Raw genomic sequence first — 19,617 nt, 5'->3', positions numbered from 1 at the left:
AAAGCCCACAAGGATACCCAGATAATGATCTAATATAGAGTGGTAATAGAGGTTTACCTGTCACTCATAATTAAGACCAATTAATTATAATCTATTGTAATTCTTGATGAAGGTTTTTAGAAACTCTTTTGGTAAATTCTCCCACACCGTTTCAGAATGGAAAAACAACAAAACCAAAACAATTCCATTCAATTTCAGGAAAACTATGCTTCATTCAATTATTTTAATTGGTAATCAAGATACTAATTAGTGTACAATTCCACTTTGGTAAACTAGTATTTCATAAGAAAGCTTTATCTCCTGTGTGAGAGACTTAATTAAAAGCCAAGCATTCACAAAATATCAGCATACATTTGAAATATTTTATTTCCAAAATAAATTTTATCATACATGATTCAATTTCACAGGTTATAAATTCCTTATACATATTGATATTTTGTTATTTATTCATACAGACTGACTTATTTCTCTTGTTATTCATTAGTTACATATTTACAGATTTTGCAAGGTGACAGAAATATTCGAGTTAAATAATTACTTGATCATAAACATTTTCATTTTTTGTCTAATACATTGAAAATCTATCCTCTATTTTTTAATAAAACATAAAACCTTATGCACAAAACAACCACTCAACAATAGTTATCAGATTAGATTCATAAAGAAGTTGTAAAGAGTTATACAGCAATTTTGACACCATTTTATACTTGATTATCCATACTTTTTTTCTTTTTCTCAGATGTTCTCAAAATAATTGTGTCATTACAATTCTAGACTTTAAATTACATGTTTTAGAGAAACTGTTGCTCAAAAATTTATCTCGGTTACAAAAGTTCAGGTGTTCCATAATACCTGGGGTTCAAATCCTAGGTTGACTAGTTTAAGCCTAGCCTTGCTTCTTTTACTTTAGCTGTTAAAACAGAATTACAATCTATTTGTAATCTGATTAACTGTATTTGATTAGTGATTAGAACCATAACATATATAAAAACACATAAAATACACATTAAGATTTCTTAAACATTTCAATCAACTTCAGTTGTCATTTCTTTTTTTGTAGTGAACAGAGGGAGTCTTTTAACTACATATGAATGTTGAGGTTGTGTTGGGGTGTAGCCCAGTTATGCACTGGTAACCAAATAAGACATGGCTTTTATGATTATGACTGTGACGACTTTTATAATTTTTCATAATAACGTGTTTAAACAACTGTAAAAAGATTTTAAATTATAACAAGGAATTTAAATATACTGAAAATTTTATTTCAATTAAACAATGGATTAATTTGTGTGATACACTAATATGTCTCAAATATCCACTGTTACTGTTATCCAAAAATACAGTTTACAAAAACATTCATTCATTGCTTATTATTAAGATATGAACTTACTAATGGTAAGTGCTGTTGCAGGTAAATTTATTTTGGAAACATTTTTGAAAATACTGTCATAAAAGTATACACATAAACAATATGGTGTGTTACATGCTGATTTACTGATTTTGATTCCACAACAGACTTAGAAGGTTTCATATATAGTTCACACAATTTCAGTATAGTGATGTAAAAAATGCTTTTTTGGTTCACTTCCCAAAGATTTTTGGGCATTCCCAAAATTTCAGACCTTTATTCAAAGTCATAAACATACAATGTCAAGGTAACCATTGAGTAATAAGGTCAACAGGAGAATAACTGATATACGAAAAACATTGTGTAACTCTTCAAAACAAAAATTACTGATAAATTATTTTTAAATAATTATTATAGTTATTTTCATTATTAATTTCATAAATGTAAGCATAGTTACAAATTGAAAACTCACTAAAACTGAATATTTGTTCTGCTTTTCAACTGCCATGTTTTACTTCAAACAGTTCGTTTTCATTTTGACATATTTCAAGTAAACCAATATCATAATACACCAAGTTCCTTCTATAACAACTAAGCTAAGGACTGTTTCAATAATGCACTTATCTTTGTAAGATCAAAATAAGTTATTTAATGGAACCAGCCTATCTCTAAATAGTAATTTGTTAAGAACTTCTAGTCTCAGTCTGCAGTAAAATGATCTTTCATGACTAAATTTCAGAAAGTCAAAACTAAGCCTTATTTAGTGCTTATATTCGATTTAGGCAGAGATCTGTATATTGTTTAAGTTATATTTTAGTATAACAGTTACCTTCATAATTCCTGACAAGCAACAGTAAAGAAACAGATTGATACACACATAAACACAACAATGTTTATACATAAAATGCACACACTAACAAGCTATATATATGCCAAAATTAACCTGTGTGAGATTTTTTGGTGCTGATGAAAATGATTTTTTTTGTCACCTGTGTCCTATAAACATTATTGAATCATATTAAATTCATTGACTTTTCCTGGGCTGGGTATTCAAAGTATAAATTTCCCTGGCTTTTCCTGGTTTCTTTAACCTTTTGACCAATGACAACAATGAAACTACTTCTTTGTTACTATTATAGCAACACTATGAGCTCATATTATTTTCTATTTTACTAAACCTATTAATAATTCTAATTTCCCAAAATTAATTTCTCTGCTACTTCTTTTCCAATATAATTGTCTTTAATAACTCTTTAAACCCAAGTGGGCATTGCCAGAGTCTGGACGAATATCTGGATTTATCTGTGAGAAAGTGATAACATCTGATAACATTTACATCTCTTTCATTAAAATCTAATCCAAACTATGCTATTATCTACATTTTTTAAACAGACAAGACATTTTTTTAAGGTATGGTGATAACCATCAGGGCATCATGAAAATAATTATGGCAAGAGATGCAAACAGTTACATGTTTAAAGAGTTAAAACTATTGGATCAATAAGCTTTGATTTAAATTCATTATCCATATGGTACAGATATATAAAATAATTTTTTCAATAACACATATCTAAGACAGATATTTTAAAACAAGTATCTATACAATAATGGTCAGCTTACAATTTAAAATTACATTATAACTGTGCATATACATTGTCTCCAATTCTTTTTACAATCAAATCAGCAATTTATTTATACAGAATAAAATAAAACAAACAACAAATTCAAATACATAAACTTGTGAAACCAGTAAACATAAGGGAAGAAAACATTTGCCTCACTATTACAATAGCATTTATTTGTGTGTGTGAATATTTAATTGAGTTTAGTCTATCCTATTTTTGTCTGTTTACATTCCACTACAATGTGTACTTGTGTCACTATACAGGGATGATACAAGTACCATCCCTGCCAATTCTTTTTTCGAAAAGTTTTTCCTTACATATATATACTATATCAGAACAGGTTTCTTATTGAATAGTTAATGATGGAGAGGTAACTAAATTACCTGTTAATGGCACAAATTGCTGCTTCTCGTGTCAAAGCCATCAAGTCAGCTCCAACACATCCTGGTGTCATTTTAGCCAACAAGTTGAAATCAACAGAAGAATGAAGTTTCAAGTTTCTGCATAAGACTTTAAGTATTCTGAAAGTAAAAAGTTACCATGACATCTAAATTAAAAAGTTCATACATAAAATATGTGTATGGATAAAAGAAAAATTAAATATAAAAAGTGCAGATTTCCTAATTAGAGCACTGTCTATACAGTTTAAGATTTTGTGAACAAAAGTCATTATTTTCCTATACTGAAAATAGATTTCTGATAGGTACCTACCCCTCTCATGTGTAACTCTTTTCGTTCAGTGTTTCCCGCTATATGCAAAAATATTTTAGCATAGCACAAGCACTCAACTCTTATGTACACCTCATGATCAACGTGATTCAACTGTGTTTCACATGTTAACCATCATGCAACAACCTCCATCATTGGGTATGTGGGAGTTCAAGACTTGAAGCATGTGAAAAACATTTTGCATATAGAGTGTAGCACTGAACGAGAACAGCTATACATATGTTATTATTTTGAAGTTAAGCACAAATCTACACAATGGACTATCTGTATCCTGCCCAGGACAGGTATCAAAACCTGAATTCTAGCTTTATAAATCTGCAGACATACAGCTGTGACACTGGGGGGAAATGCACCATCTTGGAAAACAGTTTCTTTTCAAGAATAAAAAAAGAGAGAGAGACTAAGAGAGATGGATGAAATTATTTCTAACTAAATATTAAAATCTACTAAATACAGTTTGTTTGAGTCAATCATAACATGTATTAAATTTGTTAAATTAAAACTCAGAACCCTTTAATGGACGAATAATGACAATTACCAGAAAAACGATCCCACTTCAAAATTTCTACCACATGAGGATATAATATATTTGCATTAGTTGAGTGAACAATTCATCTACAATTCTTAAAGAAAATTACAATATATTATTTTATATGTACAAGTGAGATTGTGGGTGGGCACTGTGAAATATGAGTAAACATATTTTAATCTCAAAAGTTAATAAGAGTTGGATTTTTGTTGAGTAATTAACCAAGTGTTAAGTATTTTATTACATATTTAAATATGGTTTCCTTTTCAGTGTACTTTTAAAATTTCAGAATCATTTATTAACCAAGAAGGTCACTACTATTGGATACAATTATCCTCTTAGTTAAGGAGGTACTTTGAGAAATTAGTATATAAAGGTTAAATGCTGGAGAGGGTGAAGATCAGCTGAATAAGATTTACATAATAGATTTAGGCACTCCGATAGTATTCTATGTTCTGGTGAAGCTTCTTTACAAAAAAAGAAACAAGAAACACATATACTAATATTCTTTACCACTTCTTTAGTTCTTCAGGGAACACTTGTATGTATTTTCATAAATAAGATAATGAATGTGAAAAAAAGTAAAGACTTAAATAACATAAACTCATAGTTTATAGAAAGTTAATATTCGGTCATCAAGAAATTAATGTCATGTTTTGGAACAATTTCATCAACTAGCTCCAAAACAATTTACATCACTTATAATAGTTAAATGAACTGCTTAAACATCACGTTAGTGTAGCTTCTGTAGTGCTTAAAGTTTAGTACACTCTTATCCCTTATAGTGATGGCACATGATAAGACATACATTCAGTATGTAGTTCTGTGTGAATACAAGGGAAACAATGCCTCTGTAGCCACAACGAATATCAAAGAAGTTTATGGAAATGTTTTGAACATTTGTAAGTGTCTATGATGGTTCAGCAAATTTTGTTTTGAAAATGTGTATCTCTCATGAAATGATATGTAAACATCTAAGAAATATGGGAAAACATCAAAAGACAGTGTTTGGGTGCCTCATGAACTCTCCGGTGATCACTATTTCCAATGCACAAATGTTGCTTTGACTCTACTGGCATACAATGAGTGTGAACAACATTTTGAACAAAACTGTCACCGTGATGAAAAATGGATTTTCTATGTCTCAGTAACAGCTCAGTCCGAGACAAAAACAATTTCCGACCCCAAAACGTGGACTACATCTGCAGAAAGTGATGCATTGCATTTGGTGGGACATCAAAGGAGTAATTTACTTTGAATTCCTCAATCCACAGCAAACTGTCAATGTCAAGATCTACAGTCAGCAACTAAAACATTTAAATAATTTCATCATAAATGTGCTTCACTCATCAATCGGAAGGGTGTTCTTCTCCACAACAATGCTCATTCACACTTGGTATGTTCAATGCAACAAAAGATTATGGAGTTGAGTTAAGAAGCTCTCCCCCACCCACCAGATATGGCACCATCAGATTACCATCTTTTTTGTTTCCTGCAATACCATCTTAATGGAAAAACATATACAAAATGTGGAAAGTGTTAAAGAGAACATCGATGTGTTTTTGCTTCAAAGCTAAGTGATTTCTTTAATCAGGTCATTAACAACCAAATTGTAAGACAGAAAAGCATCATTGATAAGAATGGAGACTATTTCATTTAATAAACGTTTTGTTTTAATATACAAGTTATTCAGTTTTTTCATCTAAAAAGCAACATTTTCTTGATGATCTAACATTCAAATAAAGCTACTTTTTTAGTTATTCAATTAAATCTATCTTACAATCATGCATCCAAAATATTAAAGCATCTTTAAACTTATTACTAAACTGATTATAACACTAAAGCTCTCTCAGCTTGGATACTGTGTATTATGATATTCTCTCAAAATAAATTACTATTTATAACCAGAAATTCATATTAGTTCAGAATATGTTGATGGTTATTAAAAAGCTATAAATCTGAATTAGCCTTCTAGCTGGTACCTTTTCCTGGATATTATTATTTTAAGATAAATTACCATAAAAGACATTTTTCAGCATAAAGTCAACAGAGGTGCTCCATTTTCTGTATTGTGATGAATCTTGTCAAAATGTTAACGTGTAAATTTTTGGAATGCAATAAAACATTAGATGCAGGATGGTTATGATAACCAACAAAAACTTACTTGTTTTTATATCTGTATATTTTTCTTAACCAATAAATAACTACTAGTAATTTAAAGCTGTTTAATTCAAAACAATGTTTTTATCTTATGCAAAAAATGTGAATATGAAATTTTGTATGTCGTTTTTAATTTGCTTCGCTTTATTAGTATTGCAATAACTTTGTAGTAGAAATTTACTTATCCAAAAGAGTAACAGAATTTATAATTGCTAATTTTGGCTTAACTTTCAGGAAACAGAAAAAAAAAATCAAACCAATGTAAGAAACTGTAATTATGGAGTTTGAACAAGTAACGATGATTTCAAGTATCAATTATACAATATAGGAAACTTCAAATAAGGAAAACTGTAAAAAGGACCTAACTACCTGCTTCTTGCAGCCTCATCAGGAATACCCATACAAATTTCTCGATCAAATCTCCCAGCACGACGTAATGCAGGATCAAGGGAATCAGGACGGTTTGTAGCACCAATTACCAAAACTTGTATTGTGGTATCTTTCTGGTTAAGCTCTTTAGTATACAAATAAATATATATCCTGATTATACTGTAATACTACAAACATTTTAGTAGCAAAAGTACAAATATCAGAAAAAACAGTTTACCACAACTCAGGCATGTGGTTTTCAAGACTGTTAACGATTCTTTGACTTCAAGTAATATGAAAATATCTTAACATTTGTAATATCATAAACAAACAAATTACAAATTGAAACAAAATACATATAACACTGTGAACAATTGAAGAATAAAGTGCAAAAAACTAAAATTAACACTAAAAACAATTCAGTAACCTACCAAATATTACAAAACTAAATATAACGCACAAATATTTACCATAGTAGAGTAAAATCAATATCAAAAATCTTTTTTTTAATATGTGACTTCAACCTAGCAACTTCATAACAACATAAGTACACTTAAAGTATGTTTACCATCCATGCATGTCAGAAGTTGTGCTACTATCCTCTTTTCCATCTCTTTCTGGGCATTTTCCCTCTTTGGAGTGACAGAATCAATTTCATCAATGAAAAGAATACAAGGAGCACAGTTTACTGCTTTTTCAAACAGATCTCGAATTGTTTCCTCTGATTCACCTGAAACCCCTGACACTATCTCTGTTGCAGCTATCTTTATGAAAGGAAGACCCAGCTCCTGAAAAATTAATGTTATTTTAGAAACTGTAAAAACAAACCAAAACATCTATCCAGACAAAAGAAGGTATTTGTATATATAATTAATCCAGTCAACAGCATCTACCCTTTCATGGACGATGGGTATTGAATGCACACCTGCATATCAAATTTTAAAATCTATGTAAAATATTAAAGTAAGTGTATTTTAACAATTTTTACCACAATTATTTTATAATTGATATTTTTGTCATCTCATAACATTTAGTATGACTTGCAAGGCATAATGAAAAATCTTCAAACCCTGATTTCTGCAAAGAACAGAAGAGCCTCAACTATGAGGTCATCCCTTAAGTAATTTCCGATTTTAGGTTCAGAAAAAGAGAAATGATTTCAAATGCTTTTAATGTTATAATAATGTGTGTTCCATTATTATTAATTACTTCCTGCCAATGATTCACAAGTTTCTAAATGCCATTTCTATTAAATTATTGGGGTTTGAAGGAAAAGAATGTAGATAAGGCAGTTTTGGCACCTTCTTGTGTTCTAAGCTCTTTTCCCATCGAGATAGTTATGAAACTTCAGAATAGATGATAATCAGATGGGGCAAGGCCTGGAAACTAAGGAGTATGTGGAATATTTCCCAGTCTAGCTCTTCAGTCTTTGCAGATGTGATCCTTGCTGTATGGGGCCATGTATTATCCTGGTGTAACATTGCACCTTTATGATTAATCAAAGCAGGCCTCTTTTCTTTCAGTGCAATATTCAAGTGCTTTAACTGTTCAAAACAGAAGTTTTATGCAATCATTACATTGAGTGGCAGCAACTCAAAGTGTATCACACCAACAATATTCCACCAAATGCTTAACAATACTTTCCTAGGGTGGAGGTCCATTTTGGGCTGTACTTTAGCCAGTCTACCTGTACTAAGCCATTGTTTTTGGCACTTAACATTTTTATAAAATATCCATTTTTATCTTCAATCACTAACCTTTCCAAAAAAGGTAAATTACGTTCACAAGAGTGCAGAGAAGTGCAAATGTCCACTCTTGCTCTAAGGTTGGCTTCTATTAAATCATGGGGGACCCATTTTCCAAGTTTTGACACCTTTCGAAGCTGTTGCAGATGATGGTGAACTGTTGAATGGGTTGAATTAAGCTTCTGTGCTAGTTCTTCAACTGTAACAGCACAACCATTATCAAGTGCAACAAGCAGCAAGTCATCATTAAACTCAACAGGACAACCTGAATGTGGCACATTACTTAAGCTGTAGTCACTTGATCTGAACTCCTGAAACCACCTTCGACATTTTCTTTCATTGAGAGACTCTACACCATAAACACCTAAATGTTTTATGTAGTTTCTGCTACACTATTGCCTTTTTTAAACTCACAAAGCATCATATGCCTAATGTGCTTCTCAGACACATCCATCTTCATAAGGGTTTATTTGATTACAGTTGGATTAGTTTCTTTTATTTGTCTGAACATTTTTATACAAGTCCCACTACATATTTTAGTCATTAAAGCCTTCTACAATGACAGAAATAATGATGCACTTTCTGTATTAAATTTTCACACATTACTTATGGGAAGACCTGATATAAACGATATACTTATCAATGTTTTTAGTTTTTCTGCATATCTCAAAAGATAGAATTGCATTTTTTAATAAACAGTCATCCCTTGAGAATAAAATTTAAGGTTTTTTGCTTCTCACATGATATTTTCTTCTCTTTCTCTAATTTCATTAGAACAGCCTCTAGTTTCAAAGCTTTTATGACCTCAGATAGTATGATGTGAACAAGTTTAAAAATACCCACTTGCAAAGTTGAAATACCATTAGATAGATCAAAATATAAACACAAAAATACAGTTTAAAAAAGTGATAGAAAAGTAATTAGATGTAGTTCCTACAAAGAATAACAAAGGAATCTGGTCACAAGTCTAGAAGACATAGGACAAACTAAATATCTGAGAATTTGTTTACAGTTTTTTTTTAATGTTCTTTTTATTATTGAAAATGTTTTGGTGTTAAAATGTTTTGCTCATAACCTGTGGAAATTTTCTTCTGTGGCACAGCGTTATTCAGTTTAGAGAATGTATAACAAAACATCCTGAACATTTAAATTCATTCTTACTGAATATTATTGTTAAGGTTCTTGTATTTAAACAATGTATATTAATAAACAAACTTATAATTTATTGAAAAGAAAATATATTTATGATGTATAGATTTATTTCAGCAACAAATATTATTGGCAAAAATATTGTTATTTAGTATGACCTGACTATACTTTGAGAGGTCAAGTCTTAGGTCACCAATAAAACTGTTAGTGTCTACACTTAATAGGAAGAAAGTCAAGGAATGTCAATAACCCACACACTTTAGAAAGGGTTAAAATAAAAATAATTTAAAAATAAGTTATAACCTAGAAGTATACTGAATGTAACATTATCAGAATAGATTTACTGGCTACAATATATCATAAACAACAATTGATATTCTATTAAATAATTTTAAATATTATCATATATCTTAAAGCAACTTATAGTAATTACATGAATGAAAGAAATTACAAACTGAAACTTTGGCAGTGGAACAACCAAGAGTTTTCAATACCTACCCCTGCAATGGCATGGCCTAGCAGGGTTTTCCCACATCCTGGAGGTCCATGAAGAAGAAACCCTCTTGGAGGAATAACACCTAATTGCTCATACACCTCTGGATGTTTCATGTGTACTAGAAGTTGACAGATGTCCTATGCCATATTGAATTTAAAAAGGTTAACTTATATAAACAAACAGAGTTTAGTTAAATAATAACAAATAAAACTGGCTGTCTAGAACCATACGAAATTACAATGCTCCACATTAGTTGTGAAATAATGATTATGTTATGTAATATAGTGCTATCCATGATATTATTCAAGAAATTTGGAAAGGGTAGAGTCATAACAAGTATGAAGTTATTTCATTAATTTAAACCAATACTTAAGTCTGTGTTTACAAATTAGAACCTTTATCATAATGTATAATTGCAACAGATTGTATTTTTTTAAATGAATACTATAACATATAAAGAAAAGTATCATAACTTTTAGAATACAAAGGGGAAAAGAGAGTACACATTATCATAGTTCACAAAGATATCCATAAAATTGTTTAACATACCTGAACTGTGATATAAAATTTAAAATGTATCAAAATAAAATAAGTGTAATTGATAAAGTAGTGCTCAAAAATGATTGAGATTGTAAGTGGTAAATTTTAACAGGGAAAAAAATCTAACTGAAAACAAAAGATATTTAAATTTTCTACATTTGATTTAACCTGAACTTTAAGAACAAGTTGATTATCTTTCTAAAAAGTAAATAAATTAAGAAATGAACATGAAGTTAGAGTAGATGTTTTCTAAAGTAGCAGTTACACTCTTAAATTAAATGTTAAAATACTGAGTATTATACACATTTTGAGCATTCAAGTGAAGAAACTACCAGTGAAAAGTATTTTAATTCTAAAGATTTCTCTACAGCTTCATATTGATCACTGTTGCCATGACTTGAAATAATTTTAAAAAACTTACTCAACCCTTTATAATTTAATTTACTAGCAAGTCATTTTACTTGAGAAAAGTAACAGGAGACTTCAGAAAAGTTAACTTAACACTGTATTTACTTTTATTGTTCAGTTTTGTGGCACAATGCTAAACAAAAAAATACATACAGGATAAGCTTTCATACCCTAGTCAGTCAGGGGAAATCCACATGGTTTCTTCTAAATAGGATATCCTACTATACTACATTCATCAAGACACAATATACTAAAATATGAAAAATACACCTGATGCATTTTGGCTTAATTTTCAAGTTAGCTTTCACAAAAGCAGTTATTATTATAATTTTTACACAATATTGGAAAGGAATATAACAATAGCATTATCAGAGTGCCTTGGGTTTATTACATATATTACTGTCAGTATTTTCAAAAGCTCACAGCTGATAGAGCATTTTGAAGAAATTAGCAGATTTCCTGAAACAAAAACACTGAAATTACATATACAATGTTTTTATTTATATTTTACTAACCACAATGAACCCATATTTATATCTGAAAAATATGTAATACTGATGCTATTAACATATTCTTGTAAATTATTGTTTAAAAACTAAAAATAAATAAATATGAAGCCCAATCTGCCATCAAATATTTATTTTTAGTATCTACAGCACTGAATTATTGATAAACTACATAAGAATCCATGATAAGGAAAAAATCCACTTGTAGAGAAAATTGTACAATTTTCAAAACGCTCCTCACCCTAGTGCTTTCTCTACCCATACCAGCCGTTTTTAAATATATAAACTACATAAGTTTTCTAACCAGCATGATCTTAAATCTCTCTGAATTCCTTTTATATAGATGCTTTCTAACATACAATATTAAAATAAGTACATAGAGAGATTTTTACTTAAATTACAATTTTTACCAACTTCATTAAGCCCTATTCACTGTTGTCCAAAAAAAGAAATTCTCCTTACATGCAGTGTTTTCTCTGCACCACCTATATCTGCAAATTTAACAGATGACTCTAAAAAGGGGATGTCTGAAAATAGATAAAAAATATCAATGTAAAAATTACAAGTAAATAAATATTTTCAAATATATATGGGAAACTGTTGAAAAGTTATACAATTCTACATTCTACATCATTAAATCAAAAGTCAGAAGTTCTCTCATTTCCAATCAGAAAAGCAAAGTAAGTGCATAGGATTAATTTTTGTGATTACATTCTTAACTATCAAACAATTTTGTTTTCTGTAATATGGTATCTATTAAAAATATGTTTTTACACAAACAAATATCATTGAATTAACTTTAATGACTGTGTAATTTTTTATTTTATGTTTTATTGACAAAGCTCATTTATTGGAATGGTATTCAGTTTTAAAAGTATTACTTTGTACTTCAAATGCTTCTAAATTAAAATTAGATCTTGATATGTTAAACTTCTAAACTTATGTATTATTTTGGATAATAAATACTGCTGTTAATATCACTATATAAGAATAAAATACTTACAATACTACATATAAAACAAAATAAATCATTTGATTGTATTTCTTAACGAGTTTGTGAAATTTCAAAATAATAGTTTTATCATCTTGTATTTCAGTTATGTTTTATGTTTGCATTAACGTAAAACACAAATACACATTCATTTTCTCAAAATGTTTTATTTTTTGTGAAAAAATTTCATTCCTAAGTAAAGTTAGTATATCACCAACTAAAGATTACATTACACTAATAAAATTAAGATTTAACACTGCAAACAACCATAGACACCTCACAAAGAATGTGACTAAAATATAATTGGCCAAAACAAATAGCTAGCATAAATAAATCCTAACAGTATATTTATTTGCTATATCAATAAAAGATGCAAACCTTTTAAAAGGGTTTATCTTAGTCATTAAGTAATAGCATTTGAAAAAATGCCAAATACTAAATTAAAATCTTCAATGAGAAATCATAGGTATAAAAATAGCTGTTGTACATTAATGTTATTTAAAAATTTGTAAGAAATTACTTATGACTAAGCATTATGTAAAAATTATCATCTTTCTGCTACATAACAGCAAAAACACATAATTTTTAGAACGTATTTATCATTTAGGAAGCCACAAATATCTTCAAAAAATTATTCCCTAATTTGTGTCACATTTCTTTTCCCTTATGACTGTACTTTCAAAACATTTTTTACCTTTTTTCTTGCCATCTTTTCTCTTCTCTGATGAAGTTTTCATGATAGATAAGTTATTTTCAGTCTTCAGTTTAGTTTGATTAGATTGCTTGAAAAAATATGTAATACTCTCTTGTTAAAATTTAAAAGGGTTGACAGTGAATCACAATCACTATAATGTATCAGAAAAAAAACAAACTAAAATGCTTATCAATCAGTAATGTTACTTTTGTACCAGCAGAGACTTGCAAAACACTTGCAGTCAAATCAATATCTTTATGGCAACAGCAGTTCTTTAAGTACAGGATTTCTAGAAAATACAAAATAAATCCAATTGCAGATACCAAAATCTAGAGGTCCATTTGTCTTAACCCTTGCATTAGTTAAACCCTTAAATACAGCCTACTTTCAATATAAGAGAAAAATTAACACTGTAACTTGTACATGTTTTTTGGGTTCAGTTTAGTTTGAACTAAATTTTACTGTACTTCATACTATCAATAAATAAACCTATAATGCTATCAAAAAATGTTAGACCTTTTTAAAACTTTGACAAGCTATTAATATGTTGTTGTAAATGATATCTACCAGAGTATATTTACATCTGGTCTTTTGTTTATTTCCATTGAAACAAAATGCACATGTAGATAGTAAGTTGCACATGCTTTTCTAAAAACAGACAAAACTCAGTATTGTTATAATAGATGACAGGAATACAGACTGATGAGAAAGAATTATATATGACTATATTTAGATAAGAGTTTTGAGTCTTCTGGCAAGTATTTAACTTGTCTGAAGAGTAAAGGTTAACTTAAAAACTGTGATAATAAGTCTAGAAAAAACACTAAGAGTATTTTATACAGAAATTTCATATTTATAAAACATTTTTACTATCTAATTTAAGACTTACTTTCAAATATTAAATTTAACTCTTTGCTCTTTGTGGTACAGAAGCATTGACACTGATGTATTGGAAATGTAAAAGAATCATTAAAATGGTTTTCAGATGCTTTCTCAAATTCTGAGTTTCTGGCTAATGTAGAAAGCTAAGGATTGTAGTATTCAGATTTTTGAGCATTACATATGTTTGAAACATAACTCCTATTCATTTTCAAACAAAATTTATATACCCTTTCTTATCCTTTTTTTAATTATTACAAAATGAAATGATCTACCATTAACTTGGATTTGTTTTTGAAATATCACTAGATGATTTAACTGAAAAAAGAAAAGTTTACTTAAAATAATATTGATAAAAATAGATGTATAAATGATTTACTGGTGGTTCAAAAAGACAAAATGTCTTTCAGTCAGCTAGCCAGTATTCAAACTTGTCTTTTTTATCAAAATTCTGAATGCCATGGAATTTGTAGTTGTAATAAACTGAGTGAAAAGTGTGAACTGGAGTCTAAAAAATGCTGACTAACACATTGAGAGCAATATTTGCAACTTTACACATCTTCACTGATTTCTTTTTGCCACTTAAATTAACTGTATATAACTGCATATGAAGTTCACAGACATGATGAGACTTAACAATACAACAATATAAAAAACCAATGAAAAATGAAAAAAGGGTCAAGATCTGAAAATTTTGTGCTTGGTTTTCCTTTCTTTTTATGCTTACCATTGTATTTATCTGATGTGTCCATTATGGATTAACATAATGTATAGGGACAACAAGGAGTCCATTGGTCCATCTTGGTTGTTACATTCTCTAAGCTAAACATATTATTTGCAACAAGATTATTATGATATATTTGTTTTAATATTGATGTTTGTATATTTATAAATACATCCTCAGAAATGCATGTAACATACTTTTAAATATGTATTATGAAATTCTTGCCTATTCACTTAATTTGTATAAAATTCTCAAATGTGAGAATCAAAAATATGTTTTAAGAAAATACCAGCAGTATTGTTGCCTTAGCTGAAATTTCTAGACACTCTCAAGCTTATAAAAGGAAACCAACGCAATGAGAAGAGATAGTTTTATATCTGAGAGCTATAACTGTGATAAACATTACTAATTTGAAAAGTACAGATAATTGACCAGGAATGTTCATAGATTTCAAACATTACAAACTGTATAATTTCAGCAGAAAAACCTCATGTGTGAAGAGATAGCTAGCTATCCATTTCATGTACTTGAAAGTACTTCATTCATCATGAACCATTAATAAAATATTTGGTTCCAGTCCAGATAGAAAATTCAGTATTGTTAATAAGTTTGCAAAACTTCTGTATATAAATCATTATCTGTAATAACCATTATCATATATTGCATTGTTATTTGTATTTTAAAATATATTTATGTTTAGAAAGAGAGCTGTGTGTATCTTGTTCAAAAATATCATACATCTGATACATAAACATTAATTCAGTTCTTCTGAAATCCAAATTCAAACTTCAGACTATTTGAAATATTTGTAAACATTAAATATATTGTTAACATGTAAATAGTAACAATGTGTTATAATGAACTTTTATTTTAATAAAAGTTTTTGTAAATATATTGTAAATGTCACACATTTAAGTACAACATTTATTTTAGGTGGACTGAAACATCTGATAGTTTTCCAATACTGCATGTAATAATCTATCCTGAGTAATAAAATAATAATTTAAACTTGATGTAAATAACTATGTTTGCTGATTTTTAAGTTTCTGTAAAACTAAGTAAAGTATGGTATATATATATATATGTAGAGGTCCACTATAAAATATGTAATATATGAATAGATAAAGATTATAATTACAGAATAACTGAATACATCTAGTGATCTGTAAAAGTGAATATTATGTAGAGTTCCTTATTGAATTTATAATGATTATAGTAATAGATGTTTAATATGTATAATAATATAAAACATATACTGAATGGATTAATTCTTCACCAAAAACTTAATAATCAGTTTCAGGTTATTTGAAATCATAATATATAACATAATAAATTGGAGACTCATCTGAAATAAATTATAATATGTATTATAATACATAAATTTTTAAAACGTTTTTAAAGCTAGCCCTTATCATTCATATACACTGAAGTTATAACCACATAAGACTTGTTTTCAATATTTCTATAAGTATAACCTAAATTCTTATTTGCCTTACCACTAGCAATTGCACACTGCTTGGACGGCTTACAAGACTCATCAACCATTATATCAAGATTATTTTCTTTCATGACACTGTTAAAGTTATTCCCATACAAATTAGTTTACCTTTTAATTTTTTGTTTAGATTTCTGATGAACCTTCTTCACATTTTTAAATTCCATACACAATTGAATGCAAGTATTTTTTTATTATTTATTTTAGTTTTTGGTTCATATATTGAAATAACTTTTTTTTGATAAATTGGGGAACACTTAGCTGCTAACTAAAGGTGGTGAACATGGCAGTTAAAAAATTTAATATATAGCTAATATCAATTATAAAAATTCATGATTACACCAACATTTAAATTACATAAATTTAACAAGATAAGATACTTCAGTGTCAGTAATGGTATGTATGATTACATTACAATTTGAAAAATGCAGTACTACACAAAATATTTTTTTTAATTAGAAAAAATGTTTGACTACAGTAAATATTTTTGATAGCTTGTGCAAGTTAATTAAACAATCTATAATGTAATAATACATAATGATTTAATATTCAAAACAGCATCTTTAATGATTTTCAACTATATTAATAAATTATAATAAGTAACTCAAACAAATTAAAGAAAACTGACTCTTCACACAATTTATTTTGTATAATACAAAAAGTAATGAAAACTAATATATATATATATCAGTTCCACAAAATAATGTGTTATTTTAAAATATATTATGACAAATGACAAGTCTTCATAGCTTTCTATATTTTTCTTTCACAGATACCTGTATGAAAAATTAAAATATTCCTTTTTACTTGACAAAATGAATAATTTTCCCACTGGAATATTCTTTGAACTCAAAGAATACAAAACATTTTTTTTTCTTACCTCTTTAACTGATGATACAACTCTGTTATTCCTACCATTATTGGTATTTCTAATTGGGCTGATGCACTTAGATGCAGGTGCAGAAGTTACAATAGCTTCTTTCACAGTTCTGGATACCTCAACAAAACTCTCAGATTTTAAATTTTCTATTTGTTTAGCACCAGATTTTTTATATAAGTCTTGCATTGAAGTGTTTACCATATTAGTGTCCTGTAAAATAAAAACACTTTTTATCTTAAAAGAAAAAACTAAACTGAAATCACGATGATTACTGCTTGGTAATAAAAAAAAATTCACAAAATAAAAAGAGTACCCATGAAAAACAAAGTGTTATGTTTAAATTAAATTCTATTCTATGTTTTGAACTGTATAATTTGCTCTTCCAGTGATTTAAACCAATATAATTTAGCCAAACTTCCTTTTCTACAAACACTACTAAAAATTACTCGCACATTAATATCATTTAAAAATAATAAGAAATAACTAATACAGAAAATAAATCAATAATTTTGGTTTAATTAAGTTCCTAAACCAACATATTATTGTAAATAATTAATCATTTTCAAAACAAAATAAATGCATATTTATCTCTAAATATACATTTTCTTCCTCCTTAAGTTTAGTTCATTTTAAAACAGTGTAACTTGAATACGAATTTCTGCTACCTACTTATTTCAATACTTTACATAATATCTATCAGTTCACACTATCATTGCTTTATACCAACAATGCTGCAGGTATTTAAACATGGATTTAAAATCTGTTGTTAAGGTCATAATATTTATTTTGACACATAACCCTTTGCACTTTATCCTCCTAATACTATTAGTAGGGTTATATAGGAAAATATCTAGCAAAATAACCTGTATAACATTTTACTGATACTATATTTGGCTTTCTGCATATATTTGTATTTGTATTATTAGCACATAAGTATGCCCAATACATATATATGTAACATCATGTCCAAAAACCACTGAAATAAATTTTGTTTGTGAACACGTCAAAACTCTGAAGACAAGTTGAAATTGAAAGTTAATCAATTTTTTCTCTTCAAAATATACTGCTGAATTCAAACAACTAATTCTAACACAGAGAGACAACTGTTCAAAAGATAATACAATTTTTAAAAAACACATTATTTATTTGAAAATAATAAGCCTAAATTCTAATTTCTAAATGTACAAAGGCAGTCTTCCCAAGGTTTGACAAGAAAACATTCATAAACATTATTGTTGTTTAGTTTGTTGTTTTATTCAAACTGATTAGAATAATTATAGATACCAAACCATTTCATAGAAATTACATTTATTTTCATGCTACATCATTTTCATTACCTGCGTGCAGCAAGAAAAGGCAAATAATTTGGGGTCAATCAATATTTTCATAGATTTTTACTTTTCTTCACTGAAGTTAAATTTTGTAGTAAGAAGGGAAAATTTACAATTGATTTATAATATTTTGCATTATGTTGAAACGTAACATGCCTCAAATTTATGTGTGCAAACCATATACAGTTATTTTCTGTGTAATAAAAACCAAGACATGCTTTCTTAAGCTTAATATTCAACTACTTTAAACTAGTAATAGTATATATATTCAAATCTATACACACACATATACATATATATGTATGTGTGCAGAGAGCCCCCCTGCAGAGCTGAACCCCTGATGATGAACAGGGTCCAATATCTTCAAGTCTGAGGTCCTGGCAGAGCTAAAGACCAGAGACCCATAGTCCAATTTTGATCGAATGAGGAAAAGATAGATATTTAGCATAGAACATTGATCTGCTCCCCAAGAGGTGGAAGAGAAAACACAGAGAATGTTTTGAGTGATGAAATGGTGAAGTATGTTGGTTAGAAACTCTAAGAGGTTAAGGCATAATAACGTCTGAACTTCAGTGTGATAATAACTGTTGTATATGAACCTCAATGTCAGTTAAAATTGGAAACACCAGACAGTTCGAGTTAGGGGTCTCACACCAAACAGAAAAAGCAGCATCACAGAAAACAGGAGAAACATTCAAAACATGGCCAACCTGTAGAAATAATTGGAGGAAAGGACTAGATAGTCAAACCTCCTCCAAAGATACAGAATATTGCTATACAGCAAAATAAAAAGCAGAAAAAGGGTGTTTAAGTTCTCCTCATTCTGAATAGTCTCATCAGCCTTAAGAAGCACTAGTTGTCTTGTTAAAGGCCCAGGCCCCTAAAAGAGGCAAACACCTGGCAAAACAAGGCTTGCAACTCTTCAACAGTCAATTTTGATCCCAAGATCTGGGTAACAGGAACTTGTGTGTTCCCAGTAACTTCAGGATCTGTGGTAGCAGTTAAGGTAAATCATGAAT

The 19,617-nt window shown here is 28.8% G+C and overlaps 1 protein-coding gene across 2 annotated transcripts in view; it reads right to left on the bottom strand.

Moving 5' to 3' along the window:
• Positions 1 to 19,617, bottom strand: part of smid (nuclear valosin-containing protein-like smid) — a 55,858-nt gene that overhangs the window by 18,194 nt on the left and 18,047 nt on the right. The window contains exons 4-10 of one of the 2 annotated variants that reach the window (XM_076457991.1): positions 17,268 to 17,477; positions 13,290 to 13,374; positions 12,067 to 12,131; positions 10,153 to 10,287; positions 7,329 to 7,548; positions 6,761 to 6,905; positions 3,357 to 3,494 (exon numbers count right to left, since the gene is read on the bottom strand). In XM_076457991.1, coding sequence (XP_076314106.1) covers positions 3,357 to 3,494; positions 6,761 to 6,905; positions 7,329 to 7,548; positions 10,153 to 10,287; positions 12,067 to 12,131; positions 13,290 to 13,374; positions 17,268 to 17,477 — 998 coding nt within the window. Of the gene's footprint in view, positions 1 to 3,356; positions 3,495 to 6,760; positions 6,906 to 7,328; positions 7,549 to 10,152; positions 10,288 to 12,066; positions 12,132 to 13,289; positions 13,378 to 17,267; positions 17,478 to 19,617 lie in introns of both variants that reach the window. The other variant, XM_076457981.1, reaches the window with a different exon arrangement.

Source organism: Tachypleus tridentatus, chromosome 1, assembly GCF_004210375.1.
Source record: "Tachypleus tridentatus isolate NWPU-2018 chromosome 1, ASM421037v1, whole genome shotgun sequence".
NCBI lineage: Eukaryota > Metazoa > Arthropoda > Merostomata > Xiphosura > Limulidae > Tachypleus > Tachypleus tridentatus.
Note: the sequence above shows the minus strand (reverse complement) of the source record. Positions and strands in the feature narration are given on the sequence as shown.